This window comes from Gekko japonicus, unplaced genomic scaffold (assembly GCF_001447785.1).
Source record: "Gekko japonicus isolate JY-2015 unplaced genomic scaffold, Gekko_japonicus_V1.1 scaffold86, whole genome shotgun sequence".
NCBI classification, from domain to species: Eukaryota; Metazoa; Chordata; class Lepidosauria; order Squamata; family Gekkonidae; genus Gekko; species Gekko japonicus.
Genome location: NW_015172005.1, coordinates 315136 through 335082, shown reverse-complemented (window position 1 = coordinate 335082; position 19947 = coordinate 315136). Strand labels below are relative to the sequence as shown.

At 43.9% G+C, this 19947-nt stretch overlaps 1 protein-coding gene across 1 annotated transcript in view; it reads right to left on the bottom strand.

Annotated features, from left to right (window-relative positions):
* Positions 1-19947, bottom strand: part of LOC107117953 (transcriptional enhancer factor TEF-1) — a 270762-nt gene that overhangs the window by 16122 nt on the left and 234693 nt on the right. Inside the window, exon 11 of the mRNA XM_015420152.1 lies at positions 18582-18706. Within this exon, the coding sequence (XP_015275638.1) occupies positions 18582-18706 (125 nt within the window). The remainder of the gene's footprint in view (positions 1-18581; positions 18707-19947) is intronic.

Genomic DNA, 19947 nt, shown 5'->3' with positions numbered 1-19947 from the left:
GTGTTCCCTCTAAGCTGAGTTAGTGTGAGCTAGCTCACAGTTTTTTAACCTCCAGCTCACACATTTTTGTCTTAGCTTGGGAAGGGATGGCTCCAGAGCAAACTGATTTATGCAGTGGCCGAATTGCTCACTCACAACTTTGACGTCGATAGCTCACGAAGTAGAATTTTTGCTCACAAGACTCCACAGCTTAGAGGGAACATTGGTAGTGATAGTGTGGCAGGTAGGGCTCTGCTTGGGATGCAGCCAACCACAATACTATTTATTAATTAAAATATTAAGACCACACCTTTCTTCTCTCACAAGAGGCTTGGGGCACTAAAGTTCAGGACTGTGTTAGATAGATACATGGCTGCTGATTGGGCAGCAGCACCCAATTTAGGCTGCTAGCACCAATATACCATGCCTTCAAGTGCTGACCTAGCTGCCCCACCTGACTCCAACATCATCATGTGACACCTATTATTAAAGGCACAGGCTTCCTCCATCTTGGTTGACACTCAACTGTGGCTAATTCCTCTACCTGCCACACCCCTTATTGGCTGATGCAGAATGAGAAGAAAAATGTATAACACAGGAAAGGACAGCACTACACAATATTCATCTTCCATTGCTTGGTCATTTTACACTTGTAAATACAACATAATGTGTTATCACCATGGATCTCATACTTGACTGGGTAAGTCTCAGTTTCATGTGTATACTATTCAATGCAGTCAGCTCTAAGCTGAGTTACTGGGCATGTTTTTAAATAACAACATAGGATGTGACATTTTGCTGTCTGCAACTGTCAAGGTTGCACCTTTTAAACATTTGTAGATAATAATGCTGCTAATATAGTCACTTTTCTCAGTTAGTTCCACATCATTGGCATCTGTGGTGTGACCAGTGTTCACAGATAATCTACTGAAAACAAACTTGGTCAAATTCATGCTGCTCTCCAGAGGAAAAACACAAAGGCTACTTAGCTACTAAATTGCTCCACTGCTTGTTTTTGCAGCTGGGAGGAATGACCATTTTTGTATATACACAGCCTTAACATTAAGCCATAAATATAGTAAATGTGTTACTATAATTATCGGACTATCAGAACAATACTAGAAGGACAGATGGACACAGTGAATGGCAGAACTCTATTTGGCAATGGATTTTACTCAAGGTCCTTTTGCAGAGGCAATGGGGTATGCAGTGTCAAATTTCCTGTGTGTATATAAAACCTCTACCTGCATAAAGGCAAAGCTTTAGGCATGTGAGGTCATTGCCTAGCAATAGAACAGGCTGTTCTCTCACTGCTTCCTAACTATTCAAACAGTGGGCCTGGCTCAGACCTCATGCATCTGTGTATCACTCTCCTCCTGAAAGGAGAAATGGAAATGGGGATAGAGATGGTAAGGAATTGAGAGGTCTATTTCTTTCATTCATGCAAGGGAATGTTACATGTGTTCAGCAAAAAGATTGGGGAAAGGACTATAAGAAGCATGCTCTTACATGATATCCCAACACCTCACACAGACACATTCATTTTCCTCTGTCTGCATAAATCTCTTTCTTCTGAGATGGCAAGGGGGGGGGGAGTACTACCTCTCAAATTGCTTAAGCTGGCCAGAGAAGATCAATATGAAGATGGGTACAGCCTGATACTCATGTGGTCTACAGAGCTGAGTTAGTTAAACCCTTGGACTGCAAGGAGATCAAATCAGTCAATCCTCAAAGAAATCAACCCTGACTGTTCCCTGGAAGGCCAGATAATGAAACTGAAGCTCAAATACTTTGGCCACCAAATGAGAAGGGAGCACTCACTGGAGAAGACCCTGATGCTGGGAAAGATTGAAGGTCAAAGAAGACGGGGACGGCAAAGGATGAGATGGTTAGACAGTGTCATCGATGCAACGAACATGAAGTTGAGCAAACTTCAGAGGATGGCGGAAGACCGGAAGGCCTGGAGGGAGCTGGTCCATGGGGTCGCAAAGAGTCGGACTCGACTGTGCGACTGAACAACAACAACAAAACAGCCTGATACTAATGTGGTCTACAGAGCTGAGTTAGTTAACGTACACTAGATACTATGACTGTATAGATAAGAATGATTCAACTAGCATGACATCTTATCCCTTTCTGCCTCTCTCAACCCAATGGTTCAGGACTCTGCTTACAGATAAGGGACTGGAGATCCAAACTTATGAATGCCAAGGATGTAATCAGGTTCTCTATGCCTTTGGTGAACTTTGTCTTAAGATTGAGATGAACCTGTTTTCATTTTTCCAAGAAAATCTAAAAATCTGTTAATCTCTTTATCTCTTTCACAGGCTCCTCCCTGCAGCACAGCACACAAGCATTTATTAACCCTTGATTATCCATCATATGTTAGAAACTATACTAGGAAGAGAAAAGTTCTAGCACATTCTGTGTTTGGACGACATCTAGTCAGAGTCAGGAGAGAATTTAGGTAAGTTTTGAGCTTTAGCCAAGAGTTAAACCCAGGGGTCATTATCCATCATATGTTAGAAACTATACTAGACGACATCTAGCCAGAGTCAGGAGAGAATTTAGGTAAGTTTTGAGCTTTAGCCAAGAGTTAAACCCAGGGGTCATTTCCTGCAGGAGCACACAGGAGCGGAGCTCCGGCAGTAAAGAGCCCAGGGGGCGGGCACATGCAACCAGATAGGATTGGTAATTTGCAATGTAAACCGCTCAGAGAACCTTTGGGATTAGAGCGGTATAAGAAATCGAAAGTATAAATAAATAAATAAATAAATAAACAAACCCTGCCCCCAGCAGCCCTGGGCCATGAGGAGTAAGAAGCAGCCAGGTAAGTTGCAGTGGATGTTGCCTTCTGACACACTTCCAGTGATGTCAGGGGGTGTGGCATATGGAAATAAGTTATCCTAATGAGTTATGCTAATGAGCTCCTGCACCTCTTTTTCTACGAAATGACCCCTGGCTAAACCTAATATAAAGAAACTCCATGTGATGCATATGTTGTTGGAATTAGGGATGGGTATGAACCGGGAAAATGCGGTACAGTTCATGGTATATCTGGTTTGCAATCCACAAACTGTCATGAACTTTTAGCCACCAAACAAACTGGTTCAATTTGTGATGTGGTAACAGCCCCCAGCATGCTAGAAACTCACAGGCAATCATTTCAGGAGTGTACAGAATGGAACCTGTGCAAGCTAGAGACACCAGACTAGGAGGGGATCTCCAGCTGACTCCCCTCTACCTGCTCTAAGTTTGGTGAGGATTGGATATATGGGGTCTGAGTCATGGCCCCCAAAGAAGGTGCACCCAGGAACATGCTTTCTGAGGAAATGACAGGCATAGTTTCAGGAGTGTACAGAAAAGATCCTGTGCAAGCTAGAGACATCAAAGTTGCAGGAAACCTCCCCCGGATGCTCCTTTACACGCCATCCAAGTTATGCTGCTTTGAAGTTTGCTAAACATTTAGACTGAGAGGAGACAGTCTGTCTGGAAATGTATCCATTCACAAACCACCGCAAACTGCCATGAACAGCTTGAAAGTTCGTGGAAAGTTCATGTCAGTTGACTTGCCACAAACTTCACTTCACAAACCACAAACTGCCCAAAATTTATCACGAACTTTAGTTTGTGAGCCAGTTCGTGCCCATCCCTAGTTGGAATACACTATTTTATTCTCCATGTAGAATCCCAAATGCTTTCCCTCATAAAACACTCCCTACACTTAAAGACTAGATTGACAGAGAGATGTTTCTAGATGAGCCTTTTCTCTAGTGTGCTGGTTTTACTTTATGGGAGGGAATACTTTATGGGAGGGAGAATGAATGCACACAGGTAGGGATGGAGGATTGTGAAGGAAGGCTTCACACATTCAACAGACTGTGAAAACAGCACCTATGCATGTGCAAGGATTCCACCTCTAGCCCATAATATGAAATGGCACAGTCCAGAAATAGCATAACGTGGGACTTCTGCTAGTCACGTTTTTGTTCAGAAAGAAAATTGCCTGAAATGCAATTCTACAGTCAGGGTGGGAGGCGGGTTATCACAAAGCTGCAAAGCCACATCAATAAATACTGTTCATGTGAAGCAGCACTCATGAAAAAGGGGTTTAGGGGGCTATTCCGTACAAGCCATTTTCCAAATTGAAAACTACCCATGATTTGCTGTCACAAAGTGGCAACTAACTCCACCAGCATAACATTTTAATCAGGCCAGGTTCATAATGCACTCCATTTCAAAGCATAGAGGGAAGCTCATGGGGAAGTACATTAATTCTACCACTTTAGGGCTCTGCCATCTCATAGTTCTGCACATCTGAACCAGACCTTCAGTCACTTCACCCCAGGGGGGGGGGGTCCAGGAGCATTTTTAGCCCTACAAACATACCTCTGAAATCCAGTGGGGAGAGAGGAAGCAGTCGGAAAGCAGGTACAGTGCAAAAATAGATGAGAGAATGGTTAAGCGCTCCTTTATTTTCCCACAACAGAAAAAGCTGCTGGGGTTCTGTAAACATGTATGAAACCTAACATGGCGACCTGCTCTTTAAATGTTAACTTGTTTCTGGACTTGTCAGCTCAAGTAGCTTTTCCGCCCCTGTGCCACAGAAAACAAAGAGCTTGTCTTTCTGACTGAGTCTTGGTCACTTTTTTCCATCTCTCAGAAGTCTGTCAGAACTTGAAGCTACGTGATTAACTTAGTAGTGTTCTTATTTATGAAGCTGTGTAGTCCATGAGGGCGTTAGAAAAATGCTGTATGATCTTCACTGGCTCCTGTTAAACAACTGGTAGAGTTCAGGTTGTTAGTTTCAAACGACAAACAACCCAAAATGGCTTGCAACTCAGTCACCAATGAGATCATTTTTTTCCCCATGATGGTTTTTGGAAGCCAAGACCAGCAAAGCCAATCCAGTTAGGCATCTCTTAACATAAACAAAAGAAAGCTGCTGCCAGGATGCATGCTGTCAGGAGTCCCTACATTAGAGTCTTCCAGAGCTTACATCTGGCATTCATTTTGGCATCTCAAAAGCCAGCTCCAGTGATCTGAATATTAGAAACAAGGTAGTGCAGTACTTTAAGTAGACAGTGTGTATTCAGTTGCATTTGCATCTCAAAAGCCAGCTCCAGTGATCTGAATATTAGAAACAAGGTAGTGTAGTACTTTAAGTAGACAGTGTGTATTCAGTTGCATTTGCATTTTTTAAAAAAGTTGCATGCTTATTTGGAAATTGTGGGATAGTGCTGAGGGCATTCTATTAACGCAAAAATTACTACTTGAGTAAAAAAGGCCAGAGTAGACTGAGCCGTCTTTAAACACACAATGAAAGCCAAGAGGTAAAATCCACAATCCAATTTAGGACTATTCACTGCTGCAAAGGCTACTTCCACATGGATGATTTGCTCTGCTCAGCTCTCAAACTGAGTGGGGTTTCTGGGGCATCCACGTGATGTTGTCCCCCTCCTGTTTCCCTTCTGCCACCATATGTGGTACCCCTACTTTGCTCTGACATTTTGGGATCCCGTTTTGATCCAATGTTTCTTGAAACATCGGAGTCAAAGCAGGTGTCAGGTTCCACAGCCAAACAAAGGAGTACACGCTTATCATAAGGTAATGTTTCTTGAAACATCGGAGTCAAAGCAGGTGTCAGGTTCCACAGCCAAACAAAGGAGTACATGCTTATCATAAGGTTATACTTTATTGTAAGAGCTATAGAGGCAGTAACATCGTCACTGTTAGGAATGGCTACATTCCTACTAGCATAATGGGATATAGGGTATTCGTATGCACCCACCCCCCACCCCTAGGCCAATCGGCCTGACTCTCGCGTGCGGGAGAATGGGGCCCCAGGCCGTTAAACCAAAGCTGGGAACCGAAACTAATCCCACGGGTAATTGATGGGAAGACTACTACACAGACAGCTTACAAGGTCAGAGATAATAAAGAACAATGAAGGAATGCCAGCAGCAGTTGGTACACAGGTCAAGCAGATGCACTCTTGCCCATAAACATCATGGCAGCATAGCTGACATTAGGTAAGCCCACATGTGAACATGATGGTGAGGATTTCTGAAGCTATTTGGCCACAACAGTGTCGTTTTCCCTCCGCATTCCCCCACGCTGGCATTCCCTCATTCCCTTGACACACTGGTAAGCTTTTTGCCAGATTTTTTAAAAAAATCTTTAGTAGATACACTGCTGTAACATGGTACCTACTCTGAATTGTGCCTAAAAACATCTATTTTTGACGATGCACTGGGAATTGTTCTTAAAACAGTTAAAAGATTGGCTAAAAAGATAATATGTTAGCATGTTCTATGTAACTTAAGCATTTTAGATTAATACTGATACAAGCGATTGTAATGATCTCCTATACTTGGGGTTTTAGTTATTAGTGGTTTTCTTTTCTTTCTCCATAGATGTAATTTCCCCCCTCCCTGTTCTTTCGTTGTAGTTTGTAGTTTATAGAAAATGCAATAAAAAAAAAATCCCCCGCGGGGGTTTAAAAACAAACGAACAACAAAAAAACCCCATGGTACCTACTAAAACTATACCCACTACTGATTATTTTAAAAGCTCTCCAACAGTGCAGGATGAGCAGAATGACATGCATGAGGGATTGGGAAAGAAACAACCAAGAATTACCCACTGTGGGTGCTCCTTTTGCATTGGCAATGGCTCCACAATAGTGAATCATCCTTGTGCAGAAGCAGCCACAGTTATCCTGCAACAGAAATGGTTGCCACTAAGGGTATGAAGTCTTAAATCATGGGGAAATTCAGGGCCAAATGCTGTTTGTGGGTTTTTAAAAGAGAACCTGGACCCAACACAGAGTAGTTGTGGGGAACGTCTGTTTTTTAAAAAAGGAGAGCCTGTTTGGGTTTGGAATCTATCGAGCAAAAAGGGAACAACGACAACAGAAATCAAAACCAAGAAACAAAGACTTGCATGTATAAATACAACAATACCATATATAAATACAAAATACTTGAAGTATATAGTGTTTTTTAAAAAAACAACAACAAAAACCTCTGAAACTTATTCATGACCTTATGGATTCATTACCCCCCAAACCCATGTATATTTCAAAAGCAGGAATAGTAAAAGATAGTGTGCATGTATAACAAAATACAAAATACTCCTTTATTTACAAAGCATAAATAAAAGAGCAAGCGCGTTTCAACAATCGTCTTCCTCAGTGGTCATAAAATAAATAACTCACGGGAATAAAACATCACAAAAAATGTATAATAAGAATGTATAATAAACAAAGGGCTGGGGATTTTGCCAGGGGTGGGTGGGGAGCTCCCACCATCTGTTTTTCAGTGCCAAAATGGTGTTGGAGAAGGAGTTATTTCCCCATTTTTGCTGCTCCATGTGGACAGAATACTCCACATGGAGCAGAAAAAAAACAGGGAAATAACTCCTCCTAGCACAGTTTTGGCACCAGAAAACAGAAGGGGTGGGAAGGCACGGAGTTCTTCCTCTCCCACAGCTGCTATATGATTAGGGAGAAAAAGCGGTGGGTCTACATAAACTGGACCCAGCTCTTTAAAGAACAGCATGTTTAGGTCAGCCCTCAGATTGTATGGACTTTTGTACTGTGTTTAGAGAGAGATGACAAGATGGATCATAACTAGAGGAAGATGACAATGCTCAGGAAAACAGAGTTGCACTTACCTGTAACTGTTGTTCATTGACGTCTTCTGTGCAGACACACACTTGGACTGCGCCTGTACAGGCCGGCCGTGGAGCATTTTTTCCTAGCTTGAAAAGCTCCAAGGGGGATGACCCTCCCTTGCCGGAGCCAGCGAGTGCACAGAATTTCCCACCCAGGTGTCATGTGTTCTAGCGGCAGACACCCACTTCCTTCAGTTCCTGCACAGCTGCCACAACCTTCCACATGACCATAATAAACATCATGTGATGCCCCACAGTGGGGCAGGAGGGAGGCATTGTGTGTCTGCACAGAAGACGTTGATGAACAACAGTTACAGATAAGTGCAACTCTTTCATCTTCTGTCTTCAGTGCAGCCCCACATTGGGACCATTAGGGAGCTACTGACCAAAGGAGACAGGGTGAAGCTCTCACTGTTAAAGAGTCTGAAGGACCGCCTTGCTGACATCAGCATCCCTTCTGGCCTGAAGGTCCAAGGCATAGTGCTTCACAAATGTATCTTCTACAGCCCATGTTGCAGCTTTGCAAATGTTCACCAAAGGGACTTTTCTGTGGAAGACAGCTGAAGACTCCTGTGCTCATGTAGACTGAGAAGTCACCTCTAGGGGAAAAGGCCTCTCTGCCATTCTGTAACAAGAACGAATGGCAGCAACCACACACCTGGATAGTGATTGTGATGCTGTTGTATCCCACTTCTTAGAGCCCCAATAACAGACAAAAAGTGCCCTATCCTTGCGAAAGGGCTTAGTCCTGTAGAACAGGAGGGCCCGCCTAACATCTAATGTATGTAGAGCCCTCTCTGCATCAGACCTAGGAGAGGGAAAAAAAACTGGAAGGATGATTTCCTGTGCTAAATGGAATTTGGACACTATCTTGGGAAGAATATGCAAACTAGGGTGAAGAACAATCCTCTCCTTAAAAATCTTCAAAAACGGCAGGTCCACCCTGAAGGCTGCCAGCTCGCCCACCCTTCTAGCCGAGGTGACAGTTAGTAAGAAAGCCACCTTTCTGGAAAAGAACACTAAATGACAGGTGGCCGTGGGCTTAAATGGTGGTTTCATCAGCCTGGCTAGGACCAGTGGCAACAATAATTGAGGAACAATATGAAGGGTGGGAGGGAAAACATTTGACAGCTCCTTAAGGAAGCATTGAGCCAGCGTGTGAGAGCCGAAATGGCTGCAAGGTGGGTCGTTAACAAAGGAAATGGCTAGGCCACCCTGAGCCAAAGACAATAAATATTCCAGAACTGAGGGTAAAGAACAAGTAAAGGGTGAAAAATCCTTGGACACAGCCCAAGTTTCAAAACGTGCCCATTTCCTCCCATAGGAATATCTAGTTGAAGCCTTCCTGGCCTGTACCAAAATATCCCTAACTTCCAGGACCAGGCCATTCATCAGCAAATCTGGGGCAGGAAGGAACATGACGTACTCTAAGCCAGCCCAATGGAATCAGAACCCTCCTGCCTCTGAGGATATCTGAGAAGGAGGTAAGGGCAAACCTAACTGCACGGAGCTCCAATACATTGCTATGGAGGCTTCTACAAGCAGGAAACCAATGACCTTGTACTGAAAACCCCTCACAATGGGCATCCCACCCCAAAGGAAAGCATCGGTAGTAGGGGTAACTTGGGGAACTCAGAACCCAAATTCCTGGATGACACATCAGTGTTGGCCCCACTCCAATTTGGCTTCAGCCCTGGCCACGGAACAGAGACTGAATTGGTCACCCTCACAGACTATCTCCACAGGCAGCTAGACCGAGGTGGGTTGGCACAGCTGATACTTCTGGACCTTATAGTGGTGTTTGACACAGTTGGTTATGATCTGCTGACTCACCACCTCACTGATGTTGGAGTCTGCAGGGTGGCCTTGCAATGGCTTTCCTCATTCCTCCAGATTTGGGGACAGAGGGTGGTGCTGGGAGGGGAAATGTCCTCAAGGCACACACTGGTTTGTGGAATTCCTCAGGGGGCACTCCTCTCCCCAATGTTGTTTAACGTCTACAGGCACCTGCTCACCCAGCAGGCATGGAGTTTCAGAGTGGGGTTATTTCTGCTGATGGGCAATCAGCCAGATGTTGTTCCCATGAATTTAGCAGAGAGTCTGGAGGCTGTGATTGGATTGTTGTTTTTTAATATTTTATTTTGCTTTTAATTCCCATAATACAAGTTTATACAAAATGTCGTAACAAAAGAAGGAATAACATTTGAACTAATTTATCAAAGATAACCTACAATATGCCCAAGTGGGATTGATTTAAAATATATCGTTTGTCCTATCTTTATAATCCACTTGGGAATGTTCCCACAAACTTAATTCTATGTTACGAAAATATATCATTATACAGTTCATACATCTTTTGTTTTCCTTACCCCCCTTGACCCCAAATTAATTATTTACTTGCTATTATTATTTGTTGATTTATTTCTTTACACTTCTAATGTATGATGTTATTATATAACTATTATGATGAAAGGAAATCAAGAATTAATGCTGAACACTAAAGTTTTTATCTTCTAGTATTGCTCTTTGGGACGTGCTGCCCGCTCTGGAATCTTTGATTCCCCAAAGGATTCCCTTAAAGAGACTCGCCACTGGCGGGCTGGGAATCTTTCCCATACAGTCCCATACAGTCCCATACAGTCAATATCCCAACTTAAATTTAAACAAAAGCTTCTATTCCAGCGCTGCCTATTTCACATCCTTTAGTCTAGTCCTATGAGCCACCGGCAGCCTGCGTAATAGCCGTAATCATTTCATCTCCCGAAAGTACATCATGGGCTGTCCAAGTCCTTCCCCCTTGGGTAACTGTGAGATGACCCAGAGGTAACCACCAATATGGTATTTTTAGTTCTATTAATCTCTGTACCACTGAACACATATTTCTTTGAGCAGTCAAGATTTCATACAGGAGATCTGGAAATATTTGGGTGATAACATCATCTAGTTTCTAAAATTAATTTCTTTGTTTGAACATCTGCAATCTCTGCAATCACATCTGAAATTGGGGCTGGTGACCTGGAACTGCTAGTGTTTAGTCTGTATGCTGTCGTAACCACAGTACCCGGAAGTTTCAGCTCCCCACTCCGCCAAGAATGTAAAGGTGTAGTCAGGTTGGTATTCAGTTCAAAGTTTGGTGGAATCCCATGAATTTTAATTTTCCGTTCACGCACTCTAAGTTCTAATAACATTAACTTACTTTTGGACCAAATTTCATAATTACGTAGCTCCAAGAGAGCTTGTTTATTATTTGTCAGTTCTGCTGCAGCTGAGTCTGCAACTGCTTTAATTTCTTCCATGCTCTTAGTTAAATTGTCTATTTTTGTTGTCATTGGAGTGATAAGACTCTTGATTTCCTCTTTTATTTCTTGTTTCAGTTCTGTGAAAAATTCTTGCATGTGTTTTTTTTGAAATCGATCCTTCACATTTCCTTTTGCTGTCCTGAGCCCCCTCTCCTTCTGATTCAAGCGGCACACGGGGGGGGGGAGTCTTCATTAGATAATTCCATTTCTTCCTCAGCTGGTAGAGGTCTCTGTGTTTTCTTCTTTTGACCCTTGGGTTGTCCCATCTCAGCCTTCAAGATTAGAAGTTATATTATTATTTATGGTAGGCATTTTAAATCCTTTTTGTTTGAAACAATGCGGACACAGCGTCTGGTGCGGGCATTCGAATCAATGTCCGCCGGAAGATCCCCCTAAGGCAGAGTTGGTTGAAACTGAATCTGGGTAAGACAGAGGTTCTGTGGCTGGGTGGGGGTGGGCCACATTTGGGCTGCCAACTCCCAGCTCTTGATGGAGTGCCCCTTTCACTGGCACAGACCATGGGTGTGACTCTGGATTCCACTTTGTCAATAGAGGTCCAGGTTGCAAAGGATGCCAGGCCGGTGTTTCTCCAACTCTGTCAGGTTTGGTAACTGGCTCCCTACCTGTCTCACCCTGATCTAGCCACAGTAAACCATGCAACGGTCACCTCCAAGATAGACCAATGTAACTTGCTCTACATGGGCCTTCTTTCGAGGTTGACCCAGAAGCACCAATTGGTCCAGAATATGGCTGCACGGGTCCTCAATGGGACCCCTTGGATGGCGCACATTCAACTGGTGCTGTGCAAACTGCACTGGCATCTGGTGGAGCACTGGATCAAGTTCAAGGTGTTGGTTTTGATCTTTAAGGCAATTAGTCGTCAGGTACCCACATACCTTTGGGACTGCCTCTCTCAGTATGCCTCCAGAAGAGAATTAAGATCCAGTAGTAAAAACCTCCTGGTGGTTCCTGGCCCAAGAGAGATCTGGCTGTCCTCAACCAAGACCAGGGCTTTTTCAGCCTTGGCCCACACCTGGTGGAACTCTTTGGTGAAGAATATCCATGCTCCGCATGATCTACTACCTTTCTGTAGGGCTTGTAAGGCAGAGATGTCCCACCAGGCTTTGGTTGAGGACAGCACAGGACAGCAACTAATCTGGCACTCTCATACCTCCCACCTCCCCTCACCTACCTCCTTAGGAAGCTATGGGGGAAGCTGTACTTAAAAAAAAATTGCTATCTTGGAACAGACTGTGTTTTATCTATTGATTTATATGGATTTTATTATGGATTTTAACTTAATCTAAATGATCTTTTGTTCTTATCCTGTTGTAAAGCACCCTGAGCCCTTCCCACAGGGAAAGGTGGTCTAAAAGTCTAAATTAATAAATAGTAAATAATAAATAAATAACCCCTGCAAGCAAGTTCGCCTTCTCTAACCACCAATGGAGGGATCTAAGAACCACTCTGGGGATAGAAAAACAATGTCCCGAGGTGTGTTTGGTAGGATCATATCTCCTTTTCTTTAAAAAATAATAATTTGTTTTTCACCAATTATAAAAGACATTTAAGGAGGGGAGGGCATGGGGGAGTGGATAAGACATCAAGGGAATTTCCATCGAGCTTAAATAATAGCTGTTGCAATACAATTTCCATCTTAAACCTTTGTGTCCATATTTCTTTTCATTGTAAGATCATATCTCCTAGGTCACAGCAGTCGTAGAGGCCATTAGCCCCAGCAACCTTTGGATGGATCTGAACTATTGCCATCTTTTCTTCAGGAAGGCATGAGTTAAGGAACTCAGCATCCTAGTTTGTTCCACAGGTAGGAATGCCCTGGCACTGACAGCATCCAAGAAAGCCCCAATAAACTGTACTCACTGAGAGGGTTTCTAACAGGACTTCTCCCAATTTACCATCAAACCCCACTGGGTACAAGTAGAGAGAACCAGACAAACCTGATTCCTTAAGAAGTCCTTATTGGAGGCTACCATAAGCCAATTGTCTAAGTAAGGGAATATAGTACAGCCCCTTGTGCAAAGGTAAGCCACTATGACAGCCATACATTTGGTGAAAACCCCTGGAGCTGTAGTAAGACCAAAAGGTAGAGCAGTATACTGGAAAACGTCCGAACCCTGCCTGAAATGCAGGTATTTTCTATCAACAGGGTGAATGGCCAGGTGAACATAAGCATGCTTCAAGTCAAGGACCACAGACCATGCATTCGGAGAAAGAAACTCAATGACTGCAGACAGAGAGACCATTCTGAGCTTTGAAACATTTACAAACTTATTTAATATTCTAAGGTCAAGGATGGGCCTACACCCTCCAACCTTCTTATCAACCAGGAAAAATCTGCAATAGAAACTGTGTGCCATGTCTTCTGTCACCAAAGTTGATGGGGGAGGATGAGTAGTTAAGAACTCACATGAATCCTGCTTAACTCTATATAGGTTTTTGAATTTGCAAGGCATGACAAGAACGGATACTGATTTGTGCCAGATCAGGGTCATAAGATCTGAGAGGCTCTCTAAAATAGAGAATGCCGCTATTCCCGGGGAGTCAGGATAGAGATGGCTTAGGATTCTGTCCTTCAGTTTATTATCTGAGGCCACAACATCAATTTCGAGCGCTTTGGCCATCCTAACCATTTGCTCCCCATACAAATGCAAATCCTCACTAGGTGAAACAGGGGTTGGATCTCCCACAGTATTACCTGGTGATGGGTCGGACACAGTCTCCAAACTGCAGCAAGAAGCTACTGACACCTGAGGGGTTTGTGAAATGGAGAATGGAATGAAGGCGGGGTAGTATCCCATGAGTTGAGTGCTATCCTAATTCTGTCTAGTATAAAATGGAAGAGGTTGATGGGATTCCCATCTCTTGAGGTAGGTAGATGACATGTAGTACTGAGGTGGTTCCACCTGTTGCCAAGCCAACGGTGGGACTGGTTTCAGTCTCAAAAACTGGCCAGCCGGGATACTTGAATGATCATCCACCAAGTTGACAAGAGATCTTGGTGGGGAATCAAAACACAGCAACAGAGTGCATGGGAGTCACCAAGATGATGTCTTCATCTGCAGTCTTTTTCGAAGGCAGATGATGTCCGCTATGCTTGGCTGCCGAGTCCGCCTTTTCCTTATGTTTCTTCGCTGGAGGCTCCGAATGTGAGCAGGCAGGAGCTGATGCAGTCAGCGAAAGGGACTGGGGCCAGATGGGTTCAGAAGCTGAACTACCAAAGAGGGTCTCTTAGGAATGGCTGACGTATTTTTAGCTGTCGGAGCCAATGGAACCGAATGGACCAAGGGCGGTCTGGAACGGGGCTCGGGTATTGGGTCAGAAGTCAGGCAAACCAAGCTGGACAGATCTGAGTTCAGGATGGATTTAGAAGCTGGAGTGGACAAGGCTTTTTCCCCAAAGTGCGGTCTTGAGCCGTGATTCTCTATCTGATTGAGCTTTAGGGGTAAAATGCTGGCGGATTTGGCAGGTGCTGACATTGTAGGACTCATGCAAGCATAACAGGCAAAACTCATATTCATCACTATGCATCATTTTTGTTCCACATTTGGAACATTTTTTGAACAACACCTTGGTCACCATAATTTCGGCACCACAAGCAGTCTTCCAAAGAGAAAACAGTTCAGCCTCATCCCATCAAGAAGATCCCAGAAGAGACAAAAACTGGAAACAATGCAAGTTGAGAGAGCATGCCAGAAGAGCTTCCTAACTCCGCGGCAGCAAAAACAGAACTGAGGGGAAAGGGGCTCCTGCCATCGGAACACCCATGTGCCAGCCCTAGCAATAGCGGGGCATCTCCTTTGGAGATTTTAAGCTAGAAAAAATGCCTTGTGGCCAGCCTGCGCAGTCTTACTGTGGGGCTGCACTGAAGACTGAAGATGAACATTTAGGTCTTTTTCAGCATGAAGAAAGAAAAACATTCTAAGAGCAAACTGGAGCTTGAAAAGATCCTCATTTACGAGACAAAGAATTACATTGTGGAGATAAGAGCAGTGTTCCCTCTTAGCTGAGTTAGTGTGAGCTAGCTCACAGTTTTTTACCCTCCAGCTCACATATTTTTGTCTTGGCTCAGGAAGGATGGCTCCGGTCCAGAGCAAACTAATTTATGTAGTAGCCAAATCACCTGCCTGCTCACAGCTTTAATGCTGGTAGCTCACCAAGTAGAATTTTTGCTCACAGGACTCCACAGCTTAGAAGGAGCATTGGATAAGAGCTGTAATTATTTTTTTTCTGAAGGGAGCTTCTACCACAGGTATTTCTGTTCAGATACTTCAGATAACAGTTTTATTAGGATCACAAAGAATCAAAGTCCTTCCTGACACCTCCCCCAAGAGAGGGAAAGACAAGGTCAAAGCATTTTAATAATATATACCATGGGGTCATTTCGTAGAAAAAGAGCTAGGGGAACTCATTAGCATAACTCATTAGCATATGCCACACCCCCTGACATCAGGGGACCGGCGGTGGACCTGCAAGGTCAGCGGGAGTGCAAGGAAGCCCCGCAAAGGCCCTCCCTGGCCCCAGGCAGGCAGGGGTGGGGAGAGGCGGGGGGGGAGCAACTTACCCTCCCTCTTCTCCTGCCTCCTCCTGGCTGAATGAGGGCTGGAAGCAGGGCGGCCAAAAGCAGGTGGCGGGGCTTCGTCATGTGCCCCACCCCCCTGCACCTCACCCGGGGGAAATGCGTTCCCCCGCCTTCCCCCCCCGAAATGACCTCTGTATATACCCCTTGATAAAGTAAACCAATCTGGGCCATATTATAAAGACTGTGGCAAATAAATGTATAAACAAGGTCACTGTAGCATTTGACTATTTTTGGTTCCCCCAAATTCATGTGCAAGCCATCAGAACGGACACCAAAGGTACTGAATGAAAATCCAGTTCTTGACACGAATCTACAGAGTGTGGCTTGATGCAGTGACACTTCCTACATTACTTTCTTAAGTGGCGCACCATTGTAAGTTCCAGTGCATCCCACTGACACACAATTTCCCCTTAATTTCAATTACATCCCAAGAAGAAAGTGCTGCTTTATTGTGTAAGAATAAGTCTTACCTTGCCCTCCCATTTCCCTAGGTGGAGAGCTGAGCCTCCGCTTCAGAAATCAGCCACTCAGCTTTTTCTTTTGTGGCTTTTGTGTGTGTGTGTTCCCAGAACTACCAAATACATTTTTTAATGCAGAGAATCGTGGCAACAGCTATCTAACTTCTCTGCAGGCAGTTTGTAGTAACTTGGTCAGCTTGGTAGGAAAGCACTCATCAGCTGAAGTAACCACTGAGGTCTGATTAGGAAAGATCCATCACCTCTCCAGGAGGATCAAAGACTTGCTTATAGTTGAAGTGGGATGGAGCTTTCAGGTGTGAAAGGTGAAACCTGAATTCCAAAACTTCTAAGCAAGCCAACAACCACTGTAAATATTTCGCCCCAAGGGCTCTGTTTCAATGAACTACTCGACAGTCATGAATTACCTACCAAGAGCAAAGTCATCTCTGCTTCTGAATATGAACTATTCACACTGCTGAAGAACTGCATTGAAAAAGAAACCACATTGTGCATCTTGATATCTGCACTGTTACACTATTTTTTCCACTCAAAGCCTTATTGTTATGAAGATTCCTCTGATGTAAGGGTTACTGCGCTATATGCCTCTGATCTCCATTATTCTAGGAACACAGCCTCTTGATAATATCCCTTTGCACGGGTACATACATTCTATCCTTTCAGAAAAGAATTATAAAAAGCATGTGATGGCTCTATTCTGCTTCTGATGATTGTCTGCAGCAAGCTGCACAGAGAAAAGGAAGGTTGTATATCCCATGTGTTTGTGTATTTGCTTTGCAGGGGGAACAATCTACATAAGGCAGCAGGCTTAATGACATGTTTTCTTCCCTGCAAAATAAAACAAGTCCATTGATTTCCGTCCTTCTGCAACACACTATACAAATGGCAACTGATGCAAATAAACAGATTAAAAACATTTCAAATTATTTCATTCTGTATCATCAGTGATCGTCAATGATACTTTGATTAGAGTAATGGCCTTTCCTGGAATGTAATGATTTACAGTCCTGTTTTCAATAGCTGAAGTAAACATTATACCACAAAATCACTCTCTGTATGTTTACCTAGACCCGCTACACACACACACACACACACAAAACAACAACAACAACAACCTCTCCACAATGCTTGAGGCAACTTCCATAAAAAAAAAATCATCATTGCTACTTGCACTTTTTCCTGCAAAGAAGGAATTCTCCACTTTTTTATCTTTGAGGAAGACTTCCTACATCTTCTGATCTGCAGCGAAAGCCACAGAAGTCCAGTGTATTGCAGAGGATTCTGGGACTTGTTCTAGGGCTGACATGATTCACATGGATTACTGATCAGGCCTCCAGTCTTACTGTGTTCTGTGTAAACAGAACACGCAACCTAGAAAACACTTTCCTATGAGCTCATATTGTGACAGAAATTCGGTAAGAGACGGCAGGTATGTTTTTCAGAAAAGACTGGGTGCCCTCACTGTTCCTCTTTGAGGAATCCCTAATTCTACCCAAACTCATTTCCTTTTCTGTATTTGTTTGAAGGAATGATCTTTTTTTGTATGTCCATTTTTAACAGCTGAGCTTGGACAAGGTCCTGTGATTGGAAGAGTAAAGTGTACCACTGAAGGAACACTGCACTGACAAGGTGAAAAAGGCCCATTTCTCAAGTTTGTACAACCTGCACCCTCTATTTTCTATCCTTCCTCCTTCTATTCCATCCCTGATCACCAAAAGCCACTATGTCATCCTGTTCTGTATAATAATGATTTCAAATGCTTATTAACTACCTTTCAATAATCAGATGTCCATAAGGCAGCTGAAAATATCTACAAGAGATGCAATGCAGCATGAAAGTATAAATATATAATGGTAAAGGTTCCCTTGCTCGAAAGCCAGTCGAATCCGACTCTAGGGTTGTGGTGCTGTGTAAATCCTGTCAATGAATAAAAGATTAAATATACAGCCATAAAGCAATCTAAGTTTAGTAAAAGGTCTAGCAAAACAGGAGCACCTTAAAGGCTGCCAAACCAGGAGGTGAATACATTCCGCAATCTTGGTGCCACGACAAAAAAGCATACTGCTGCCCAACTAAAGAGTCAAAATGGGTAGCCGTGTTAGTCTGTCTGTAGTAGTAGAAACGAGCAAGAGTCCAGAAGCACCTTAAAGAATAACAAAATTGGTGGCAAAGTATGAGCTTTTGTGAGTCATAGCTCACTTCTTCAGAAAGCAAGAGTCCACTAGCACCTTAAAGAGTAACAAAATTTGTGGCAGAGTATGAGCTTTGACTCACAAAAGCTCTTACCCTGCGACAAATTTTGTTAGTCTTTAATGGGCTACTGGACTTCTGCTCTTTTCTACAACTAAAGAGTGGTGCACAAAGACGGGCCTCATTTGCTGATCTCAACACCCAGAGAGGTTCATATGGGAGGAAGTGGATCCGTCAGATATATATCCCTAGAGTCAGAAGCATGTGCAGGAAATTATGATCAAAAAATGGGATGGGAAAAAGAGGCATAGTATCAGTTAGGAAGGGCATTTTCAGGACATATATCAGGGTACGACTCACCGATTCTGGGTCTCTCTGTTGTTCAAGAAAAGCTGAGAATTCCACCAGTCTGAGTTTAGTTGTTCCAATAGATCGACCTTGCCAAGCAGGGACTGAAGGTGTCGGAGCTGATGCAGGTTCAAACCCTGTAGTACGAACAGTTTTCTTTATGAAAAATCAGCAATTTCTTAGTTTATGAATTACTAATACACTGCATCATTAATTCCTGGATATCAACAGTGCCATAATCCCAGACTACCACTCTTACAAATGCAATTATTTAAAAATCTCTTCTCAGTATCTTGGAACTATGGTCATAACACACTCGCTATGCAATGAAAATAGTTACTGAAGGGGGGGGGGAATCCCACACCTTACTTTAGCAGCAGTGTAAAAAAGTACTAAAATTTGTGTTTTCATTTTTTTTGAATTATATTATTTTTATTCGAACTTACAATTCTTCTTTAACTAACACATGGAAACAGAACCAAAGTACTGCAGCTCCAAGTCTCTGCAATGTCGATATAGAAAAAATTGCCCTACAAGTAACATTTTCAACATTGCTGCTTGATATAATCTTATTTGACACACACACACACACACACAAAAGTAAAGTAGAAATATGACAACAAAAACCAAAGTACAGATGACTGCTGTCACTCCCTCCTAGTGGCCTCAGACTGGGTTCTCAGCCCCTGACCTGGGTGTGGGTTCCCACAGGTTCCTCCTTGGTCCTGGGAGAAATTTCATTACACTTTCCCCCCAGGTGCTTCTTTGTAGGTTCAGCTATTCTCCCAACCCCTTACACTGGGGTGCCCATCGCTTCCCTTGTGCCACCTCTTACCTCCCACAGTCTGCTGCACAGCAGTCCTTTCCCTCTGGGGACTGAGGTTTCATGTGCCCTCAGTCCTCTTTCCCAGTGCCTGCTGGGGCTGTTTGCCTTGGGCCTTCTCTTCACCAGCTCTTGGCTGCCACCCAAGTCCTGGGTGTCCCATTCTTCTGGGGCCTGAGCTACCTCGCCAGATGGCCCTTCAGCCTCTCTCCAAGGCCTCGTGGCTGCTGTGCCTGCCACCAACACCTGCTCTCCCATTCCTGCCAATTTGTTGCCTGCTCAGGCCTCCTCTGTGTTCTGTGGCTACTGGCTTCCCCTGCCCAGTCCATCACCACCCTTTGAAGGACCCAGCAGCTGGACCAGGCCCCATCCTTCCATTGGCACACCACTTCTGGTTGAACTGTAAGAAGTGCCTTGCTGCTACTCAACCCCACACAGTAGTAGGGTTGCCAAGTGGAACTTACCTTGGCGGCGGGGGACTCCTGGGTGGATCCCGGAGCGCGCGCCGCACACACGTCACCAGGAAGTGACGTTATGATGCCGGGCGCGCTGGGA